A 22,551-nucleotide genomic window follows, 5' to 3' on the forward strand; every position below is an offset into this window, starting at 1 on the left:
TTTCAAGGCAAAGCACCTTCAATCAACAAGGCAATTCAAAGTGCTGCAGATATTAAAATAAGATACACAAGAAACAAGACAACAGTAAAATACAAAAAGACATAAATAGGATTTGAAAAGGAAAATAAAGTAGAAGTATAAAAAGAAAAATAGAAGAAAAAGAATTAAACAAGAGAATTTTTACATTTTCTCAGTCAACCAACAAAGAACAAGCGGAAAAGGAGAAAAACAAGGAACATACAAGTCATGTTAAATAAAAAAAGGGAAGTAAAAACCATATCATAACATTATGTTATGATATTAATACTGAATACTGCAGTCACTCGTACTTATCCATGAGCGTGGTGCAGACTGTCATTGTTATTGTCCTCAGACAGTGGATATGAAATATTATTGGACTGCATTTACATATTATACTTGTTCTTCATGTATAAATACATGTTGTTGTCTTTGTGCACTGACATGTTGTTTGGCATGTCTGACTGAACGTCTGTAACTGAGGAAGAAAACAGACGTAAATGTTGATAAAGACACAATGACAATAAATGAATAAAGAGTAAATGTTGTGTGTTCGACAGGAAGATTACGGCTGAACTCCAGTCTAGATGTTCAGGATTACTTTCCTTTCACTAAGGTCAACAGGTGACACCGACGAGGAAGCCAGTGATTCAGTTTGTGCTCTTATTTAAATGATTTGCTTTTCTATATTTTGTTGCATAACATGCCTTGAGAGGCGTCCCTCTAAAATTATTTGAATAGATATTGACATATTATTTATCCTATAGAAATAAATGACTGATCACCTCAAGGTGAAACCATCAGAAGGATTCTTACAACACTCACATGAACAGAGTCTTTGAAATAGATCTGATGTTTATTACTGACTCTCATGCTTCCAATAAAACAGACAGTATGTAACTTTAGTAACTCTCTGTCTCTGTGATAGGAGGCATTATGTGGCTCAGTCTGGTAAAAATAGTCCACAGCTCTACAGTGAAGACTGCTGAAGCTGCTACAAGACAGCGTTCGGGTGAAGTTCAAATAAAGAAACATTTCACAGGCAGCAACAACGGTCAAAGTCCTTTAGTTTCTTTTGTTTGTCAGCAACAGAAGAAACAAGTATTCCTTCCAAATTAAATGCACTGTTACTTTTTACGTCAGGAATCTGAGGTTTTCTGTCATCTGTCATTTATAATAAACTATTGAAGGTCTTAGAACCAGATGTTGACCTTCTACAAGACAAGTGAGCAAGATGGAGGATGGAGGAGGCATTACAGATGATATTCAGTGTTGAAAATTTTTAACAAATTTTTATTTCACATCATGTTATAATATGAGGAGTGTGGTGGTAATCCAGCCCTGCTAGGTAAAGTGCTCAAATTATTTTCCCTGCTTTTTAAAATTCTCAAAAAACTCGTTTCAAGACTGTTTGCTGAAGGGGTTAAGATTTAATAAAAATGTAACTTGCACACACCTGTGTATTTAACTGTGCCACAGGTGGTACAGAAATGAGACATAGGCTACAGCTCACGTAATGAGCCCTATTACATTTCATCTCTAGTGTAAACAAACCAGCCTTCTCGCCAAGTCACACAAAGTCTCGCGTGATTCGGACGCAGCGATCGACTATAGATAGCATCGTGAGCTAATCGATCGTTAGCTGGTGTCAAATCTCGACGCCCGCCAAAAACAAACATTTAGCACAATTTACAGCCGCAGATAAACAGTCCCTGATATGTTCAGCCGGGCTGACAAAGCAGTCCGAACTCCGGCCTCTTCAGAAGGGCCAGTCCGCTGTGTTTGCCCAGCTCGTTGGTAACCGCGCTGCTGCTAAGAAGCTAGATTGCTAACGTCCGTTGGTTGGTCTCTGCACGGTAAAACCAGGAAGGAGGGACCGGACGACCAGCCAGGCAACCTGGCCTCAAAGGCTGCTCCACTTCTGCAAACATTTACTCGTTAACATCCAGGCTCGTCCGGTCTGCTGAAGACAGTAGAAAGGTAATTGCGACCCGGCGTCATGTCGGAGCTTTGCTCGGTAGTTAAAGTTGGCTGGAGACGGTTAACTATTGAGTAGTTAAGTGTCTTAACGGTTGTGCTTTCAGGAGCAAAGTCAGTGTTGACTTCATTAATGTCACTGCAGCGTGACTTTAAACTAAACTAACTCCAAATATAGTGGACGTTATTTCATCAGTTTATATTTTAACCTGATACTGTGTCTTTACACTCAGCTTCAGATGTCGATCATTAACATTAACTGAAAAACATCAGAAAATGATGAACTGAACGTTGAACCCACTGAGGCTTCTGTTAGTGAACTCTCGTTAGATAAAATTATTTGTGTGGCTTGTATTTTGTTTTGAATACAGTCTAATACATTAGCAACAATTTTGTTAAACAGTTATCTGATATAGAGCTGCAACAATTAATGAAATTGAAATTGATCATGCTGCTATTTTTAAAATCCATCATTTGAAGTTGTTTTTTTTCCCCAGTTTCTTTAGTCTTCCATGATAAACTGAATATCTTTGGACTGTTGATTTGACAAAACAAGAAATCTGAACACATTAGCTTGAGGTTTGTGAAATTACACACTTTACAAAATACAGGACATTTTACATTTTTATTATCTGACATTTCATACAAGATAACTAATCCTTGACTCAGTGGTGCCTGTTGTGCACAGGTCACTTTATATTGTCTATTTGCTTAGAGCTGTAAATGGAAATGATTAACAAAATTAACCAAACAACAGAAAATGACCAAACTGAACATTGGACCCAGTGTGGTTGTGTTCGTGTTCAACCAGGTGAAAATCAATCAATTGAATTTGGGATAATGTGCAATACTTATTCAATGGTTGTATTAATTAGTTATCTGATATTATAGAATTGATGGATGAATATTTGTTTTTTTACCTGCCTCACTTTTTAAATGCCCTTTGGGATTAATAGAGTGAACCTCCTCTCAACCAACCAAACAAATTAAACTTGTCTTCCCTTTAGCAGTTTTAACACTGGAGAATATGATTTGTAGACTTGGGTGTCTCTGTAGCACCACAATGCACAACAATGTTGGGACGTTTTACCTTTTAATAAAGACAATAGCATGTCCTGTAATTTGGATATTTCACTTGGCCACACTGCGATTTTGATTATATTTAGATTAATTGTGCAGCTGTACTAGAGAGTAGAATAGACCTACATAGGCATATTTACATGTCACTGCACGTGGAAGTTCATTAGATGCAGAGCACAGAGACTGTCTTTGCCTCCTTTACAGTCAGAGGCAGCGTTCAGTGATGAAATGGAAAACTTGCAATTATTCACACTCGCTTTCACTTCCGTTTTTGGTTTAACGTCACTGAGCTTCAGCAGCGAACAGCAGATACTGTGGTGAGAGTCGACTCACTGTCATTATCACTCAAGTCATGAATAAAGTGCAGGTTCTTTCCCAAACACCAGGGACAATGCTGTGAATACAAACACTTCAAATACCAAACTATTAGTTGGCTTATTATGTATTATAACTATGTGTTTTTAGACTACAAACTATACTGTGCACAGCTCTGAGTATTTAACTCAGTAAAACCTGATGAGAATGCAGTCATGAAACTATTAATGTTGATTTTACATTTAAAATAAAACACATCAATCTCCTGTCTTCATTAGAAACTCACAAAAACTGGTTTTCCCCAACTTTACCTAGGACTGACTGGTCCCTAACAAACAGGTTTTTCTCACCTGAACTGTGTATTGAAGGTCTGATGTTCAGAGGAAGAGCAGTAAGGAGCTTTTGTCCCTTTTGATTGGCTGAAGTGCTTTAGATGTGAACAACCATTGTTTCTCACGTAGAAACTGTTCAAACACCAAATAAATGAGGCATTCCTCAACATTCACTGAAAGACCCTGTTATGCATCTGAATGGGTTCTCAAAGGGAACCTGAAATAAAATTCAAACATGAGACTTTGAACAGTGGGGACAGTAACCTGATGTCATTAGAACCAGAGACGCATTCTCCTTCTCCACGCTGCAGCTGTGTTAGAGATTAGTGCTGCATCTTCACTTCGAAGAGGAAATGGTTTTTTTTTTCAGATATCACTCAAGCATCTCAGCAGAACAGACCAGAAACATTCAGTTTAGTTTGGTAAGATTGTAAAAATAACTGGTTATTTATTTAACATTTTTCCTTATGACAGAAACATGTTGATAAAAGAAAATCACATTTTCTTGACTTCTTTTTTTAAAATTCAAAAGCATGAAATACAATTGGATTGTGATTCATTAATCTTGATTATCTGTCTCAAGGATTTTGGGAACAAGATAGTCATTGGCATTATTTTTAGCTGCAAAAGACTATATGAAATCTTTAATATTAAGGATATTGGAATTTTCTCACTTTGAACAAGACAAACACAATCACACACAGAACTAATGGGGAGCTCTGATCAGACACAACAGAATGACAATGATTATTGAACCTGATTGACTACAATCAGGTTCTTGAACTTGAATACAAAGTTACATAACTTTGTATTGGGGGATGGGGGAGGACTCACGTTGAAGTGTGTCTGATGTTGAGTCTGAACATCATGATGGTCTCCTGTCTGAAATTGCTGTCAGCTCATGTGATTTCATGCTTCTCTAGTTGCTGCAGTTTAATGTTGTGTGTTTGATTCATGTTTCTCTGACAGTTCAAGGTCATGTGAGGCTGTGGGGGCTTTAGGGGCAGTTGATGGCAGGTTTGGTGCAGCTTGGTGCAGAAGTCTTGATGACGGGTAACAAGGTGTCATGTACAGAGTCCAGTCCTGGTCTGTCAGCAGCTCTGTGTAGCTGGACGATCCTGATTAATGTGGAGGATTCGTTTGTTTTTCCTAAACAGTGTGACCTTTGGTTTCTGTTTCAGTCCCTGAACATTGAGTAAATTCATTCTGTGTGCAAGCATCACCAGTATAAGTGCCACTTGTTCACTTGTTTTTCTGTTTTTAAGGAAAAGAACATTGACACTGGCCTGAGTGCAAAGATGTCGAAGGCTCCGGATTCTCATGCTCAGTCCCGCTCTAGATCACGGTCCAGGTCCAGATCCAGATCCTACTCCAGATCTCACTCAAGAAGCCGCTCCCGCTCCAGATCTAGAAAACGTCGCTACAGGTAAATCTGTTGTCAGGTTGCTTTCATCAAACCCTTTTTTATTTACATTATGAACTGAAGAGCAAAGACCTTTATTATAAATGATGTAGTTTATAAACAGTGAGCCTGACTGTATGAAACAAAATCTGCTCTGATATTAGTCCCTGCTTTGAAAAAACATCAGCTAGATAACTTGTTGATATTGTCTGTCTGACTTGAAACTGTACAAAGCAACAAGGAAGGCTTATCTTACCTACACAGTTTCCATCAGGATCCCTTTTAAACCTTTTAGCATATTTGTTTAAGCCAAACTTGAAACATGTCCAACTAGTGCTCCCTGATAATGTCTCACAGTTATTTGTTTTAGTTTAATTATTCATTTGATAGGGACGATGCAATTTAACATAGTTTCAAATGAGGCATGAAACTAATGTGTTGCACAAAGAGTTTATAGCTGTTTCTAATTCTCCACTCCTGTTTCTAGTTCAGCTTTTACATGTATAATGTAATTAAAACGGTCAATAGCAGAAACGACACAATTTATAATATCCTACCATTGGCTAAAAATATACAGATGTTCAATGTAAAACGACAACAACAACAACATCCACAAATAGTCAAGCAAAAACAGTTAACATTAAATCCAATAGATTCAACCTAGAAATGAGTACAGCTCTGTCACCAGGTTTTATTTGGCAAATTAAGGTTTGGAAGAGTCCTATTAAATATTGTAATGTAGTCGTATTCAGAGAGGTGGTTTCTGATGCCCTCCTAATATCTGACATCCAGGTCAGAGTATAATAGCTTTGTTGTGCTTCTATTGCTTGGCTCAGCTCACTCTAGGTTTTCTCTTGATTTGCATAAATGTTTTTCCTTTTGTCCAGTGAAAGGAAAAAGGCTGATGAAAAGCCTCCAGCAATTTGCATCAGCTCACCTTCAGTCTCTTTATTTTAGACTCTCCAGTCATTATTTGTATTTGTGTTAGACTTGTCAACCAATATGGTCAATATAATGTTTAATTTATTTAATGTTATGTGTCTTTCCTTATTTAATCACTGCTGTTGTCGAGGAGGATTGTTTCCCTGAAGTGTTGTTCAATTGCAGGTCATTAAACAGGAAGAACCAAGGAGTGTGATGTTTCAATCTCAAAGATTATCACAATAAAAGTTGTTAAAAGTTTCCTTTTCTCCACTGTAGCTGTCAGCAGGGGCCAACGGCTCCATCTGCTGGTCAGATAACAGAATGATCATTCTCTTCACACAGTACAATGTATAATAATATAATACAATCATTTTGTATAAATAATTTAATATTATTTATAATATTAATATAATAATAATATTATTTTATCTGTTCATTTTCTGGATTAATCAGTTAATTATTTTGACTATAATCTGTGAGAAACTTCAGAACATAAATATTGAATTCACTGTAAAAATGAAAGTAAATAAATAAATTACAATATGTAAAGAAACCACATAATGTGTGTTTTTCTAAATCGTTTCTTTTTGTGAATTTTTGCTTCAATGAATTCTGAGAACTTCTCGTCCTTCAGGAACATGTGATGGTTCAGATGGTTCAGCAGAATTAATGACTGTCAGTGTTTTGTAGAGGAGCTGATCTTCTACTGCAGTTGACTCTGAATCAGTTCATTTTCCTCTTTAATGTAAATTCTGTCTTTGATTCAGTGGAAACTGAAGGAAGGTTCATTCTTTACTTTGGAAAAAGCGACACATCTGGTGTTTCAGTTGTCACATAGATGGTTTTTGTTGTTTATCACATGACCCATGAGTTGAATTTCAGGAGATTTTATGTCAGTTTTGGTCAGGTGTTCACAGACAGGTGATGCTGATTCAGTGTCTTGTCCAGACTCCTTGTGTTTCACTGATGTGAAGTAGAAGTAGGTTTGTACTGTCTGAGCCTGGAGAAAATGAAGAGGCTCGACTAAAAGCTTTGCTAACGTTATTTTCTTATCTTTTTTTCTCTTCAGTTCTCGGTCTCGTTCCCGCTCTCACTCTCCATCCTACAGAAACTATCCCACCAGAGACTACCAGAACAACAGGGGGGGCTTCAGAGGCTACAACCGCGGCTACAGGAGGCCGTACCACTACCGCGGCAGGAACCGGGGTTATTACCAACGTGGTCATTACCAGAACAGAGGAGGAGGCGGTGGCTACAACTATAAAGCCAATTGGCAGGGTGGTGGAGGTGGAGGTGGAGGTGGAGGTGGAGGTGGAGGTTGGCACGATCGCCACTATGACCAGGACCACCACTCACACAGTCCAAGGAGGGGGCGCTCACGCTCCCGCACCCCCAGGAAGCGCTCGGGCAGCCGGAGCCGCTCTCGTTACTCTGATCGCTCGTCATCAGGCAGATCCCGGCGCTCCAGGCGCTCCAGCTACTCCTCTCGATCCCGGTCCTCATCTCCACGCCATCGTAGCAGCAAGGCCAAGCCCGTCTCCAAGGACAAAGACAAGGCGACAGAAAGTCAGGTGGATAAGTCAGGTCAGGCAGCTGAAGGCAGCGCCATCGAAAAGGCATCCGGAGGGAAATGGATCGACTATGACAGCAGCCCCAAACGAGGCAGCCCCAAGAAAGACGACGCTGCCTCCGGCCCTGAGAGCAAAGGGCCGGGAGGAGGCGGTCCTCTGTGGAAAACCATCGGCAGCGCGTCATCCCCTCCGACAAAGAGCCCCACAAAGTCTGGACAAACAGCCTGTTTCAGTGGCTTCGGCTTCTTCTCAAAGGAAGACGCCAAAGCTGGAGATAAGAGTGTGATCTCTGCTGCATTCAAGAAGTATGTCTGTCACTCACTTATTTACATCCAATCACATCGTTTTCATTTTTATTGTCCTAACAAACTATGAACGTTATCTTTCAAACATGTTTAGCCTTTTTCAAAGATCCTTGGAAGAAATCATGTTCAACAGGAATCATAAGACTCCTGAGTTTAAGAGCATTGAACATGTAGCCGGATATTTTCTGTACAGGAAGTTGTATGAAATCCCTCTTACTTAGGACGATGGTGGTTACGTGAGTATAATTACTGCAATGTGAGTCCTGCTGTGTCCTGTTTGCATCAGGGATGGGCTTTTTTCTGATATTTTTAAGTCCAGTCAGTGAAATGAAGGTGGGAATGAAAAGGATAAAGAGGGTAAATCAACATTGTTCAGAACAGTTAGGGTGGTGTGTTTCCATGTCGACTGAAAGGATAATAATTAATGCTGACAATAAATAATCAAGAGCTGGTCAGTCTTTTTTAAAGGGTTAGTTTTTAGAAAGGACAGCGTTTGCTCAATGCCTCTGATTGGTTGACTTTTTATCATATTTCTGTTAAAAGCTTGTATCGTTTCAGATTTTCAGATACAAACATGTCACTGTTACTGTGTGTAGTGAAAAATGAAAACTCTCAGTACTTGCACTAATGTTTGGAGCAAGGAAAGATGATATTATTATATAATAATATTAATGATTTAGACTTAAAAACATTTCAGTCAGAAGATGTTCCAGTCCAATATAGACAGTAAAGACAGTTGACCAGCCCATCCCTGGTGTGTGTAACACTTCTCACTTTCAGTTTGTCAGTTTATGTTGTACTTGTGTTGTTTCCTCTGTCGTTATTTGTATGAGACTTTAAAGCGTTAATTACTCTAAGTATATTAGTGGTGTTCCTGGCCTGGCAGCTTCTCTAGCTCAGTGTGGTTCTCTGTTCCAGGTTCTTGGCAGAGAATAAAAACAAAAAGCAGGAGAAGGAGAACGGTCGAGATAAGGAGCAGAGCGCTGCAGACAGAGAACCAGACAAAGGAAACAAGTCAGGAGACATGTTCAACATCTCGTCCTCCTCTTTCACGGACTCCAAGGAAGACAAGGCTCATCCCTTCTTTGATGCCGGAGAGGAGGAATTCCTCAAGTCTCACGGGCTGAAAGAACGGGACATCGAGGAGGACGGCGACATCAAACCCACCTTGACAGCTCGGGACCTTTTCGGGAAATGGGGGGACGAGCCGAACTATTCGACGTCCTACCCGTCAGTGAAAGAGAAGAGCCGGAGAGAAGCTGAAGAGGCAGAGCCTGTAGATCACATGGAGGAGGATTTGTACCGAAGCCGCAAGCACAGCTCAAAGAAAGAGGAGAAGTCCAAGAAGAAGGAGAAGAAAGAAAAGTCCAGGAGGAGTCCGACCCCTCCCACCACTTCCAGAGAGAAAGACCGCCCACTGTTTCCTGGAGCTTTCCCTCCTCGTGAAGAGTCGCCCGTACGACGACTGTCGGCTTCAAGGGAAGACTTTGAGCTCAAAATTGGTTCTTTAGATGAAATTCCCAGGTAAGTGTAGAACTGCCATTCATACACTGTACTGACCCCAATACAAGACCACGTCTCCGTCAGCCTCCTCGTTAAACTTCATGTTAATCCTGTATCGGGTAGTCATAAACTTTCTCCTGTCAAACAGCAGATGAACTCATTTTCTCTGGATTCAGACATTTTTCTGTCTCTTTGAGCTTCTCATTGTACCTTTATGTTTCATGACAATTGTTGGTTACTTCGTTGGTCATTGCAGTGAAGACATTGGAATCAGTAACAATAGGAACTGTAGGTTAAACTTCCCTTTTACTAATGATCAGACTTTTGAACCTCAGTCAAGTGTAAAAATGTTTTTTAAATTTTCACTCAGGTTTTTCATGTGCAAATTGAAAATTAACATAAAAGTTCCTCACTGGTGTGTTCTCAGTTCGTCTCTGAGTAAAGATCGACTCCTGCCCAGAGATCTGCTGAATACCTCGAAGAAAGATCCAGAGTTTCGTTCCATTTTCCAGCACATTCAGTCTTCACAGCTTCGCCGCAGCCCGTCAGAGCTGTTCGCTCAGCACATAGTCTCAATCGTTCACTACATCAAAGGTACAGTATGATCTGAGCTGGTCCAGACTCCAGGGGACAGACAACAGGACAGTTGTTAATGTTTTATACATATATATATATATATATATATATATATATATATATATATACACACACACATATAAAAGTTAGTCACCATGGTTACCACTCATCTGTGTGAATAAAACTGTTGTGTTGTGACTTTGCAGCTCAACACTTCCGCTCCTCTGACATCACTTTAAGTGAGCGGTTTGCCATGTACCAAAGAAAAGCTGCAGAGGTAGAAATGATGAAGCCAAGGAAGAGCCCAGAAATCCACAGGTACACCAACACCTATCTGATCATGTGTAATTTACTCATCAAAGCATTTTTAATAATAATCAATAAATGACATGAAGTGACGTTTCCCTCCTCTCAGGAGAATCGATGTTTCCCCCAGTGCCTTTAAGAGGCACTCTCACCTGTTTGAGGATGTGGACGAGACGAGCTACAAGGTGACCAGCACTTTTGAAATTTGACGTATTTGGAGCAAATTTGAGTCGATCCAAAGCAGCAGTGTTCAGCTTTGTGCTTTTCTTTCAAAGGATGCATATTTCTAAATCAAAAGAGCCCAATTGTGTTTTGTAAGTGCCAAGCAAGCCCCCCAGCCTATGAGATATGGTTATTGATTGGGTAGATACGAACCCAAGCAAAGGCTAAAAGGAAGTGAATTAAGGTCCTGAGTCCGAGCCTCTCAAGGGACGTTATCAGTGCCTTTACCTTGTAAGTATTTTTCCTAAAAAGACAAAAATCAAGCCACAAAACAGCTGTGAAATTCAGTTACTCTGCTACATGCATGCTGCTGGTTACCACAGATACTGTACAGAAGAGTGTTGTATTTTACTACACATAGTATTTACTGCCAATTAATTACTGATCATAGTAATAGAATATGTAATTCAAGAATTGTCAATATTCACGTTTTATCTTTACTAGAGGGAACACAATACTTTCATATGTTGTACATCTGTGTTTGTTTTGCAGCTTTTTATTATAATTTTTTTATTAGTTGATCAACTATTTAATAACCTCTATGTATATGTATGTGTATATGTATGTCAGTATATATATACATATATATATGTATGTATGACATGTTCAACATAGTATACATGATATATATGAATATGAATCTGTGAGAATGTGTGCACTTGATTTCTTCATTCAGTATTACAGTAGTATTGGTGCTGTGGTAAATAAACACGAATCTCTCTGCAGGATACAAGTAAAAAGTTCAAAGGTGACGTGATGGACCTTCGGCTGGATATTGAAAGACGTAAGAGGTTTGCAGGGAAAGAGCGAGACTACAAGCGTGAAGGCGGCAGGAGCCCAGGAGGCTCCCGAGGGCCGAGCAGGGAGAGGTCCTCTGAGAAATCTGGGAAACACCACAAGAAATCCAAGTACGTCCCATCAGTTCTTCAGTGACTCACCACAGACCTGGAGTCTGTGGGACCTGGACAGAGTCCTGTCTCTTTGAAACCATAGTAACCACTTCCACACGTTGCTCTTCATATCTCTATGTCACTTTCATACCTGTAAAACTCATCTCCATTTTAATGACGGCCATGTTTTTCTCACAGGAAGGGTAAGAAGAAGCGGGATCGCTCCCCATCCTCCTCTTCCTCCTCTTCCTCTCCATCCCCCTATCCACCACCTTTCAGAGGTAAAGAGTACATGGGGGAGGGGATGGAGCACTCGGAGGAGGGCTACAGTCACTCTCGTTATCCTCCACGGGACTGCAGTGGACCTGGAGACAGAGGCCCTCGAGATTACGAGGGCCATGGCCCGGAGCGAGGCCGAGGACGTGGATTTGTAAGTTCCTGTCTGAGCTTAATTTCTTCTGCTGCTGTTTGCGTTTCTTCTTGTAATTCTCTGTCCTAATGACATCACAGTACACTGAATTCTCTGCTCTGTTCCCTCCTCCTAATGCTAAGGATCATAATGTGGATGATGATAATGATGATGACACTCTCATACATAATCCATGCACTACCTGGTTTTTACTAAGGTAATGTAGTGAAACCAGTGAAACCTCATCACTGAACTAAACCCTGATCCATCAGTTGTGTCGTGGCTCTGGGTTTGTTTGAGTCTGACTTAAACCAGGTTTATCAACATATTCCTCCATCTTATTCTACATCATGTGACTGTTGTTTTGATTTCAGTTCCCCAGAGTCAGAGGAAGAGGCTGGAACAGGGGAAATTATCCAGGCAACAACAGCAATGGAAACCCTGCCAATATGAACCCTCCAGTGCGCCCCCCAGAGGAGGAGTGGGATCCTGAGTACACGCCCAAGAGCAGGAAGTATTACCTGGTGAGACTCTGCAGCTGCTGATTCATTTAATTCATATATAAATGTTTAATGATAACGAAGATGGATCATTTGTTGAAACCCTTTTTCTGAACCAGTTTAGAACATCATATTTATTCAAACATTTTCAAGTTCTTATGTATTATTTATTTAAACACTGTAAATGAGCTTAAAATAATCATCAAGAAGATTCCAACCTTCACTGGGTTTTTCTTCATCTTGACCTTTAACCTTTCTTGTTTCTCTTCCAGCACGACGATCGTGACGGAGAGAAAACCTGGGTCGACAACCGTGGAAGAGGCCGCGGTTCGTTCCCGGCTCGTAGAGGACGCTTCGTTTACAGGAAGGGGGGCAGCAGCCCGAAGTGGACCCATGACATGTTCCAGGGGGGGGAGGAAGGGGAGCTGGGAGATGACCACATAGAAGTCGACCATAAAGACGCCAAGATGGCCGGAGATTCCGCCGCTGGCTTGAAGCAGTAAACTGCTACATCATCCATCAGCATCACATGATGATGAAGAGGTTCTTAATTTTTCTCCATTTCATGTCATTAACGGTTAAAGTGAAGAAAGAACTGCAAGTGACTCAGTTCCTTCTGTCTGTGACAAGTTTAATTTCAGTGTTCTTTATGTGTTGGATTTGTTTTGCAGCTGATGACTCACATGTGGAGAGAGAGATTACTGAGGCATCAAAGTTCTCTGAAAACAAAATAAAAGCGTTTGTGCCTTAGAAAATAAAACTATAGTAGTGTGTACTTGTGTAGCCTGTTTGAAGGTACAGCCCAGCTGGGAGAGGTAGAACTGTTCTTCTGTTTGTTTCTTTGTTTGGGGCTGTGATTAATCTTTGATGTGACTGCATGAAACGTTTGATTCATACCTCGCTCCATGGGACCAATCAGTTGTTGTCAAACGATCAAACATAACAGTTATTATCTGTTGAACCCCTGGACGCTTGATATTTGTCACTTATATTATCCAAGCCTTTTCACTTCACCTGTCTGTCTCATTAGGAAGTGAAGACATTGTGTGTGCTAAAGTATATTCTCATTGATTGTGGCTGTTTTCAGTTAAAAACAATTGGCACCAGAATCCCCTGATTTGCTTTAGACAGATAAACGGCTTTTCCTGCCTCTGATCTCAGTGGAGATAAGTGGTTTCCTTTGTTTAGATTTTTAATAAAAAAGACATAATACATGTATAGAATTATACAACCTAAATTATTGTAATCTTAATGTCAGGAGGAGGGAAAATAGAAACTGAATGTGGTTCTTTTTGGACCTGCAGTTTAACCCTGTCATTGAACCTGAACATGAAAAATTTGTGACAAAACAATTTGTCAAGAGGCAAAAGATGTGTATTTTTGAGGAGTTGACACAAACTAGTTTTGTGAATCTCTCTGTGCTGCTTTGTCCCACATTGACTGTACATTCTGCATGTACTAAACACAACTGTAGGACTTCATTTTTTTTTTTTTTTGATTAATCAGAAGCTGAAAACTTTTTTACTGTTCAAGAGCTTTGAATTACTTGTCTTTTAATTTTCAATAAAATTTTCTTTGATTCAGGGCAATTCTGTAAGTGTGATTTTTGAGATTTATACTTTTTCCATGAGATAAACAAAAAGGAAAAATAAACAGCCAAATGTAGTTTGTGATAATGAGTTTTGTTGTAGCTTTATGTCCCTATTGTTTTCCACATACAGACCTCACTTCTTAATCTGTTGAAGGTTCAGTAAATGAGATTTGCGGTATTTTAACTTTGTGTATTTCTATGTATCTGACGTCATTGTAAATTAAGGAGACAACAGTCAATAATAAATGAGAAAACAGTCCAAACTGTCCTCCATAGAAGAAACCACGTCTTTCTCTGAAAGGCCCCTACAAAGGAAGATCAGATCAGAGAGGGGACATGAGGACCACCGGGTCAAATCTCGATCGGCTGTGGACCGGCTCCCTCAGTGTTATCTGACCTGGACTCAGTACTGGTCTGGATTTACTGAGAGGAGAGACCTACGAGCTGCTGAAGATCAAGGTGGACAGCTGGACTCAACTGTTTCTTCTCCTCCATGTGTAGGTAACTTGATGGTTCATAATGTTACATGTCTGTTTTTGTTAGTGACGGCTACAGTAGCATGCTAACATTAGCTAACTTGCCATATTTTGAATGGATTGGCAAATGTTGCTATTTCTAGCTGGCTAGCTGTTAGCATTGCTTTGGAGCGTATCAGGCAGTGCTAATGTGGACTAATGGCTGTGTCTTGAGTGTGGTTGGCAGTGACATTAATCTACAAAACCTTTAACAAGTTTTTTTCCCTCAGACATGTTTAAACCTTTTCATGTAAAGCTGAACTGAAGTAGCTTTTAGTTTTTAGCCAAAAACCAAACCCTTTACATTTGATGAAGGAGACAAAATACAAAAACGACAATATTGTATTTGTTATTACAGCCAGTAAGTAAATAATGTTTTAAATGTTATACAAGCTACACATGAAGAACATTAATATCTTAATCTTAATATCTTAGCTTAACTTAGCATAAAGACTGGAAACGGGGAAACAGCTAGCCTGGCTCTGCCTGAGGGTTATCTTGTTCATATAATCTGTACAAAACCATGATGCAGTGATACTGCAGAGAAGAATCTGCCATGGAAACTTTGTGGTAAGATTTTTTAAATCATGGAGATTTAATGTTTGTCAAACTTTCCCAGATGCTAGAGAAGTGACTTTTATAAGCATGATGTCACACCAATGTAAAGTCAGTGGAGACACAAGGGGGGGTCAAGTGACTGGATGGTAGAGATGGTTCTGACAGCCTGTTACAACATTTACAACATACCTCATTAGTTCAGCTCCAACACTAACAAATCTCTTATCAAATATTTTATCTCTCCTCTTCTCTCAATCTTTGAACATTGACAATGCTGCCACTAAAACTAGTATTTCTGCTTTCTGGTGGTTAGACATGTTTATGTTAGAGTTAATTCACAGGTAAACCTAATAAGATTTGGTAAGGGAGTAAGGATTCAGATTCAGTAACTTACAGTCAACCCCCCTCCTGGCTCCACACATCCACCTTTGAATTGTTTTTATACTTTGGACAGAGCTGAACTAGCGGTTTCCTCCTGTTTCCAGTCTTTATGCTATGCTAAGCTAACCATTTGCTTCATATTTACCTACAGACATGAGATTGATATTAATATGCTCCTCTAATGTTCTGTAAGAAAGTGAAGGAACGTATATGTCAACCTATAGAAGTGTATGTATTATTTTCTGTAGCAGACACAAAATATGTTTCTGAAACATGTAATCAACCGAGAATCATATTTACAGGACAAACAGACAAGTCTTTACCAGAGAGTGGGCAGTGTTGTAGCTGGACTGAGAGGGAGCTACTGGGATTTGTGGAAACAGACACAAGCTGATGTAAAGGCTGGAAAAAGACTGGAGGGTTTCTGTGGGAAAGACTAGCCCAGTGATAACAACATTAACTGCTAATTCTGACCATCACTAGTTTAATATTGTTATGAAATGAATCAGTAACAGTTACTTTAACTATGAAAAATTAAACAATTGACAACATAATGATTCTTAGGTGAATGCAACATGATAAATGTCAGTAACCTTAGCTGCTAAATTGTAGATTTGCAGCCGTATTGTAATTGGTAAATTTGTAGCTGTATTCTGATTGCTTTGTTTGAAGCTGTATTCAACTTCTTACATTAAATCACAGGTGATCTGAGGTCATTGAACTTGATCTTCCTGCAAAAAGAATGGTATGTGATCTTTGATTGTGTTTTGAACCTCAGATGAAGAAAGTTGTTCAGTCGTGTTTTTATCACTTGAGAAATATGACTTAGATGAAGTCTTTTATTTCAGCCACAGATCTGGAGAAACACCTGTACACCTCTCTCAGTCAGGAATCAATCCACGGCCTACAGTTAGTTCATTGACTGTTGACTGGTAAATGTAAATGTATTTCAAACCCCATCGGTTTGAAGCCCCATATCTGAGCTGAGATAACCTTTGATGTTAAAAAGCTCCATCCCTCCCACACAAGACATTAAACATTAAACATGAGACATTATGAAACCTTTTTCACATGTGGAGTGTTTCTCCTCATGATGAGTGAACTGATATTCATGTGTTCATCAGTGAACTCTCTCTGTCCTTCAGTCATGAAGAGTCTTTCTCAGTGTCTGTCAGTGGTAATGGACTCGTCCTATTGTCCCCGTCCCTGTGACCAGGATGTCCGGCTGCCCGTTCCTCCAGATCTCCCTGACGATTCGCTCTCTCTCCTCCAGACGTCTCGCCTTCTCCAGCTCGTCAGCTGAAGCGAACACATCAACACTCATCAGAGAACTATTAGACGTCATCGGCCCGACAGTCACTCTGGGGATCTCTGCCTCCTCCCCATCCTCGTCTGCGATGCTCTCCTCTCCTCCTCCTCCTCTTCCTCTTCCTCGCTGGACTCCTTCAGCTGCCTCCTCTCGGGGGAGGGAGGCAGTCTGCGGTGGCGGTGAGTCCTGCAGGCGATGGCAGCCACCAGGAGGCAGAGTGCCATGAGCAGCCCGAAACAGACGCCCATCATGAAGTAGAGGGCGAAGCTCTCTGGATTGGCTGCATGGACAGAAGACAGTCAACAACAACAACTGGTAGACAACAACAGGTAAACAATAATAGGTAAACAATGACAGGTGAACAATAATATGTAAAAAAAAACAACAGGTAAACAATAACAGGTAAACAACAACAGGTAAACTCACTCAGGTACTGGACTGAAGTACAGTTAAAGGTACTTTTTGCCACTTCCTGTTCTGCTTTGATCACAGTCATAACCCTGATGTCCTCTGAGAATGTCAAATTGTGTTTTCAGTTTTGGACTTTGCATCTATTCTTTAACTTCAGTAAGTGATGTGAATTCTTCTACCACTGGAAGTAAATGACGTTTGATGGGTTTGGCTGAACTCTGTTTATTTTTCTTCTACTGTTTCTGAGCAGCAGATCCTGTTTCCAGTTTATATGCTAAGCTAAATGGTTGCTGCCTTTAGCTTTATAGAGTGGTGTTAGTCTTCTCATCTTTTAACAGTTTTACAGCCTTCAGAGGTAAAACTGTTCACTATTTGGTATTTGAGAAAGAATAATTGATGATTGATAATTTGGTGTATAATAATTTGACCCCATACATTCATGTCACGACTCCTTTAAAGACTCCTGAGCCCCAGGTTGAACCTTTACCTTTGATGTGAGCGTAGGTGGCCATGCTGTTACTGAGCAGCTCCATGTCTTTCTTCACAGGCTCCATCAGGGTCACTGTGGTTCGGATATCGACCAGGAGGTTTTACTCTCTGAGCTCCTGAAGATCCTGTCAATAAAAAAAACACAAGTTTAGTTTAGTTAAGTTCAGACAGTTTAGTTTAGTTTAGTAAATCCACTGTGGAAATCTGAGCTCATCCAAAAACCTGAGCTCCACCCATCATTCCTGTGATTTAAACCAGTGTCAGAGGTCAGAGGTCAACAGAGAGGGACATTTTGGTGAGGACAGCAGTGTGAGGCTCTATGTCTGATAGGATGTTTATGTTTATGACATCATGGCTCTTTTCCGCTCTCAAGGAAATCAGAATATTTTTCCCACAGAAAAAGTGAAATGACAGATTTCACATAGTAAAAGTCATGTGATCAGAAAAATCATAAGGGTTCATCCTCTGGAACAATGAGCATCTGTTCAATACATCATGATCCAACAGTTTGAGATCTCTCAGTCACAACCGATGGAGAATCTCAGACCTGAACCAGGACTGAGAGACTGAGACCTGGACTGGGCTGAGGTCTGGGATCTGGTCTGAAACCCTGTTGGTCACAGATGGTCGCACGGTTACAGTAAAGCCCCCCCCCCCCCCCCCCCCATTACAACAACAATGTGCATGGGAGCCGAATGTTTTTCTTTCTGCTGCTTCTCTCTGGGGAGAATGAACCCTCACTGCTGGGGGGGGTGGGGGGGTGTCGCTCGGCCCCCCGCCCTGATCTTTATCCTGCTGACTCTTGGCAGACCCCGTTCACTCTTTTTCTTTTTTAAAGGACAGTTACGCTGGTAGTTTCTCTGGTGTCGGACTCCTGGTCCATGGACTTCTGGGAACCGGTCGTTTAACTCACAGAGAAGAAGCATGACTCCATCTGCACCCTCAATTTACTGCCCCCAGACCTGAACCACATAAGTGGGTAATTAAGTTTTCAGTTCAGCTCGTGTAAAGTCAAACAAGTCAACAGACTGTTTTAATTAAAGACTGTTGGTTTTACATGTCCACACATCAGACTGGTTATCAGACTTCATCACCTTCTTATCACGTCTTTTTGTTTGTAATTTATGTTTATAGGAGAAATTAGACGTTATTATTTCTAGGTCAATTACATTTTTTCAGGTATTTTTTATAATGACGTTTATTTTTCTCTTAATTCCAGTCTAATCACCTACATCACTTTCATTCACACACACTAATTTCTTGAAGTGTCTTGAAGCAGGTTGATTTTTTAAATATCCTCCGTCCTCAGCAGATTCGTCATTTGTTTTAAATAAAACTCTTCAGACTTCATTACAGACAGAACTTGATAACTAGGAGATTTTTTACAGTAGATATAATGTGCAGATGAATATTTATGCAGACACCAATATGTTTTTTAAAAGTCCTCATAGAAACACAGTCACACTACTGTTTTCTTACTTACACAATAACACATATTTATTCATGACACACAGTTTGCACTGACGTTTACTCATAAATACCAGAGGGAGACAAATGTCTGTTTTATGATTTAACGGATTTAACACCAACATTTCCAGACACATCCAATAACTTTTCTAACTACGCATGTGAAGCCCGGCGGCTGAAGCTGTTTATGTGACCCCATAAAACTCAGTCCAGTTCAACCCCCCACACTTCCTGCTCAGATCAGCCTGTTTAAGTCAAAAGATGAAACCTGACACCGGTGAAATAAGACATGTTGTTTTACAGTAGTCGACCCTGCTGACAATGTCTGTCAGTACGACATGAATCTGCAGAGAGAATCAAACATGTGACAGTTTCCTCTGTGGATTGATATTCACAGTTAATGACTCTGAGCTTGTTGTATCTACTGCTGCTATAATCGGGTTTAGAACAAGCTCCACTAATGAGCCAGTTCATTAACTCGCAGTAACTGAAGTAATGTGGTAAAATCTGAATTTGTGAAAATGTCTGAGAGACAGGAAGTCTGCCCTCTGCAATAAAAGCTTGATTTACTTGAGAATTAAACATATTTAACATGAGATCATTTTAAGTCAGAACATCACTCACCTCGGTCCTGGAGCTTCACTAACTCAAACAGAGAACTTAGATCCAGATCTGGACCTGGTCTGTCAGATCCATCTCGGACAGAAAGAGGTTTTGGGTCTCTCAGAGTCTGGAAAAGAGGAGCAGCTCCTCACTATGATCCTCTCATCCTCCACAGGGAGGACGACCAGCCAGAGTCCAGACTGTTGTAAAGGAGGCGTCTCCTTCGCCTCAGAGATAAAGTGAAACTGCCACCAGACTCCAAAATAAAAGTCCCCACTGTTACTGGACTGATTCTGCCCCAGTGCAGGTCTGAGCCTCTCTGACCGGAGGGAGGTGACTCTCCCTGCTGGACTCACCACACTGAGCTCTGTTCACTGTTCAGCAGGAGGGTGGGACAGGAAATAGCTCGTCGGCTGCCATGGGCAGAGGGCCGTGGTGCTTCGGGGGCTTGACGGTTAATTAGACTCTTTGTATTTTAATCTGAGGCGGAGATCAGCAGTAACAGTTAGTGTTAATGACAGTTTGTTAATTAGACAGAGCAGCAGGTGCTGTTGTTCAGTTAAGTCATTAAGAACATTTACAACAGAACTGAACTGCTACAGGTCTCAGGCAAATACTGAACTTTGACTTCATTCACTTTATCTTCAGAAAATTGAAAGTACATTTATTCAACTATTGTACTAAAATTTCCATTTTATCCCACTTAATACCGTTACTCATTCAATATAATGCAATATACCACAGTAAATAATACTTCACTTATTAATGATATAATATCTAATAGTAAAACTGGCTCAATTTTCCTGCATTAAGTACTTTTAGTATTTAGCTGCTTTTACTTGAGTAACATTTTCACTGTCGTTGTAATTGAGTATTTTTACAGTGTACTGTTCTGGCTTTTACTTGTTCCACCATCATTTATCTGACAGATATAACTACTATAGATGATAGATTAAGATCACAATGTTAAAGATTAAACAGTTATTTCTTGGACAGTCACGGCAGCAGCCATTTTCTTTTCAGGTTGTCCGTCCATCTCATTCTCTTGGACACGATATCTCAGTAACACCTTGACTGAACTTCTTCAGATTTGGCACAAACATTCACCTGGACTCAGGGATGAACTGATTAGATTTTGGTGGTCAAAGTTCAAGGTCACAATAACCTCACAAAACACTTTTTAGTCATTACTGAAGACACAGCAATTATGACAAAATGTCACACAAGTGGTTCATATTTTCTGACTCTGGATAACCTGGGATGTAACCAGTGGAGGAGGAGGTGATTGTAGTTCACAAGTAAAAGAACAGAAGTAAGTAGATACACGTTATTCAGTAGTTTAAAAGAGGATCTCAGTGTTTGTCTGACTGAGTGTGTGGGACTGACCCAGGCTGTTGTGTATTGTAGAATGGTTTCTGTGGTCCGGCCTCTGTAAAGTGTTATTCTGAGTTGACTGAGTGTTGATGTGGCACTGGCTGGTGTTTTCAGCAGAGCAGTAAACAGTCATTATGTGGGTGGCTGTCAGTCAGTGTCCCTAAAAACAATGATCCAACTGCCAGGAGACATTCCTGTATGAATACTCCTCTTAATTTAATGTAGTTTCACAGTGTAAATGATCCAGCTACTGAGTGCACACCCATCCATCCACAGTGAGGGTCTATCTGCTCCAGCTGCCTGTGTTGTGTCAGGCCTGTCCTCTTCCTGACTCTCTGTAGGAATAACAGATTCCTCACATTCCCAGTCGTATTTGTGTATGAGGAGAACACTGGGGTGAAACACTCTCTTCCCTTCAGTGACGGCTGACTGAAGCTTGCAGCAGGAACGTTTGCGAGGTGGAAGCTGTGGAAACATGACGGCTTGTTTTGATCTGATCATGACTTATGTTTTCCTGCTTATGGACAGTTATTATCTCTGGTTTCACACACACACACACACACACACACACACACACACACACACACACACACGGGCTTTGTGATGCATGTCAGGATTATTCAACAGGAAAAACACACTGACTGCTAACTGTGACATGTTCCATTTTATTTAAATAAACCAGTTCTGTGATGTAACGCAATTAATGTGATGGAGTCAGAAAGTTGTTATAATGGAGTTGTTATAACAGAGTTGTTATAATGGCGTCATTAAAAAGTTATGACGACGGAGCCTTATAATGGAGTCAATATGAAGCAGTTGAAATGGAGTGATTATAAAGCTGTTATAACTGAGTTGTTGTAAAGTTGTTATAATGGAACCTCATGATGTTATAAAGGAGTTGTACAGTAACAGGTTTTTGGCAGGAGAATTAATTTATTTCATTTTTCATCAGCTTTTCTTTGGGCCTCATTTTCTTGCAGAAACACTTTCTTTCTCGCCAAAGTCTGTATGACTTTATTAAATTTGCTGAAGACACAGTCACTGTCAGCTTATGTTGAATGATGCCTCCATCACTACATGACTCAGCCCAAAATCCCCCTGGTAGATAATTACAGAAATTTTAGGTGCTGACAGAAAACTTCTTTTCATTTGAATCTAACATTTATGTTATTTTTAAGAAAGCTCATCAGCATCTTTATATATTAAGAAAATGTTTTTTTAATGTTTGTGCACCATGAAAATCAGTAACTATTGTAACAGTGTTCGCATCTTTTTGAGGAAACTGAATTCATTGTTTTTTAACTCCCAGAAACAGTGTCGTCATCAGTGTGTCCACCAGATGGCGCTGACCAGATTATTTCTCCACTGTGGAACATCTGACTTACTATTCTTCATCAAAAAAGGTTTGTTATTTCTAGAGCTGCAACAATTAGCTGATAAATTGATTAAAAGAAAATTAATCAGCAACTATTTCAATAATCAATTGATAGTTTCAGGTCAAAATGACAAATGGCTTCACAAAC

The 22,551-nt window shown here is 40.1% G+C and overlaps 2 protein-coding genes across 3 annotated transcripts; one reads left to right on the top strand and one right to left on the bottom strand.

Moving 5' to 3' along the window:
• The first annotated feature begins 1,617 nt into the window (after positions 1-1,617).
• thrap3b (thyroid hormone receptor associated protein 3b) lies at positions 1,618-13,919 on the top strand. Of its 2 annotated transcripts, XR_015437511.1 has the most exons (12): positions 1,618-1,998; positions 4,988-5,148; positions 7,118-7,924; positions 8,843-9,448; positions 9,855-10,021; positions 10,210-10,321; positions 10,419-10,494; positions 11,258-11,439; positions 11,620-11,851; positions 11,974-12,047; positions 12,205-12,354; positions 12,603-12,742. XR_015437511.1 is itself a non-coding variant. In XM_023410372.2 (11 exons), exons 2-11 carry the CDS (start codon positions 5,021-5,023, stop codon positions 12,831-12,833), a joined length of 2,691 nt encoding a protein of 896 aa, XP_023266140.1. In that variant the 5' UTR covers positions 1,620-1,998; positions 4,988-5,020; the 3' UTR covers positions 12,834-13,919. The 2 variants fall into 2 exon arrangements, 1 of the variants encoding a protein (XP_023266140.1); XM_023410372.2 differs by lacking the exon at positions 11,974-12,047 and having other exon boundaries at positions 1,620-1,998; positions 12,603-13,919.
• Positions 13,920-14,760: 841 nt separating this feature from the next.
• On the bottom strand, positions 14,761-19,995 carry eva1bb (eva-1 homolog Bb (C. elegans)). The gene is given in 4 exon segments (XM_087175172.1): positions 14,761-16,782; positions 16,785-16,964; positions 17,583-17,709; positions 19,676-19,995. Coding segments are annotated over 3 exon segments (483 nt in total). The 5' UTR covers positions 17,650-17,709; positions 19,676-19,995; the 3' UTR covers positions 14,761-16,546.
• Positions 19,996-22,551: the final 2,556 nt, after the last annotated feature.

Source organism: Seriola lalandi, unplaced genomic scaffold (genome assembly GCF_002814215.2).
Source record: "Seriola lalandi dorsalis isolate HSWRI2012SDOR001 ecotype SW California unplaced genomic scaffold, Sedor1 jcf7180002054424, whole genome shotgun sequence".
NCBI classification, from domain to species: Eukaryota; Metazoa; Chordata; class Actinopteri; order Carangiformes; family Carangidae; genus Seriola; species Seriola lalandi.

What these genes read in the sequence shown, in the direction of transcription:
- thrap3b (XM_023410372.2), top strand. Translation starts at nt 5,021, where the DNA reads ATGTCGAAGGCTCCGGATTCTCATGCTCAGTCCCGCTCTAGATCACGG. An exon ending in AAGAGCCCAGAAATCCACAG is followed by an intron (nt 10,322 to 10,418) that starts GTACACCAACAC and finishes CCCTCCTCTCAG; the next exon opens with GAGAATCGATGTTTCCCCCA. An exon ending in GAGGCCGAGGACGTGGATTT is followed by an intron (nt 11,852 to 12,204) that starts GTAAGTTCCTGT and finishes TTTTGATTTCAG; the next exon opens with TTCCCCAGAGTCAGAGGAAG.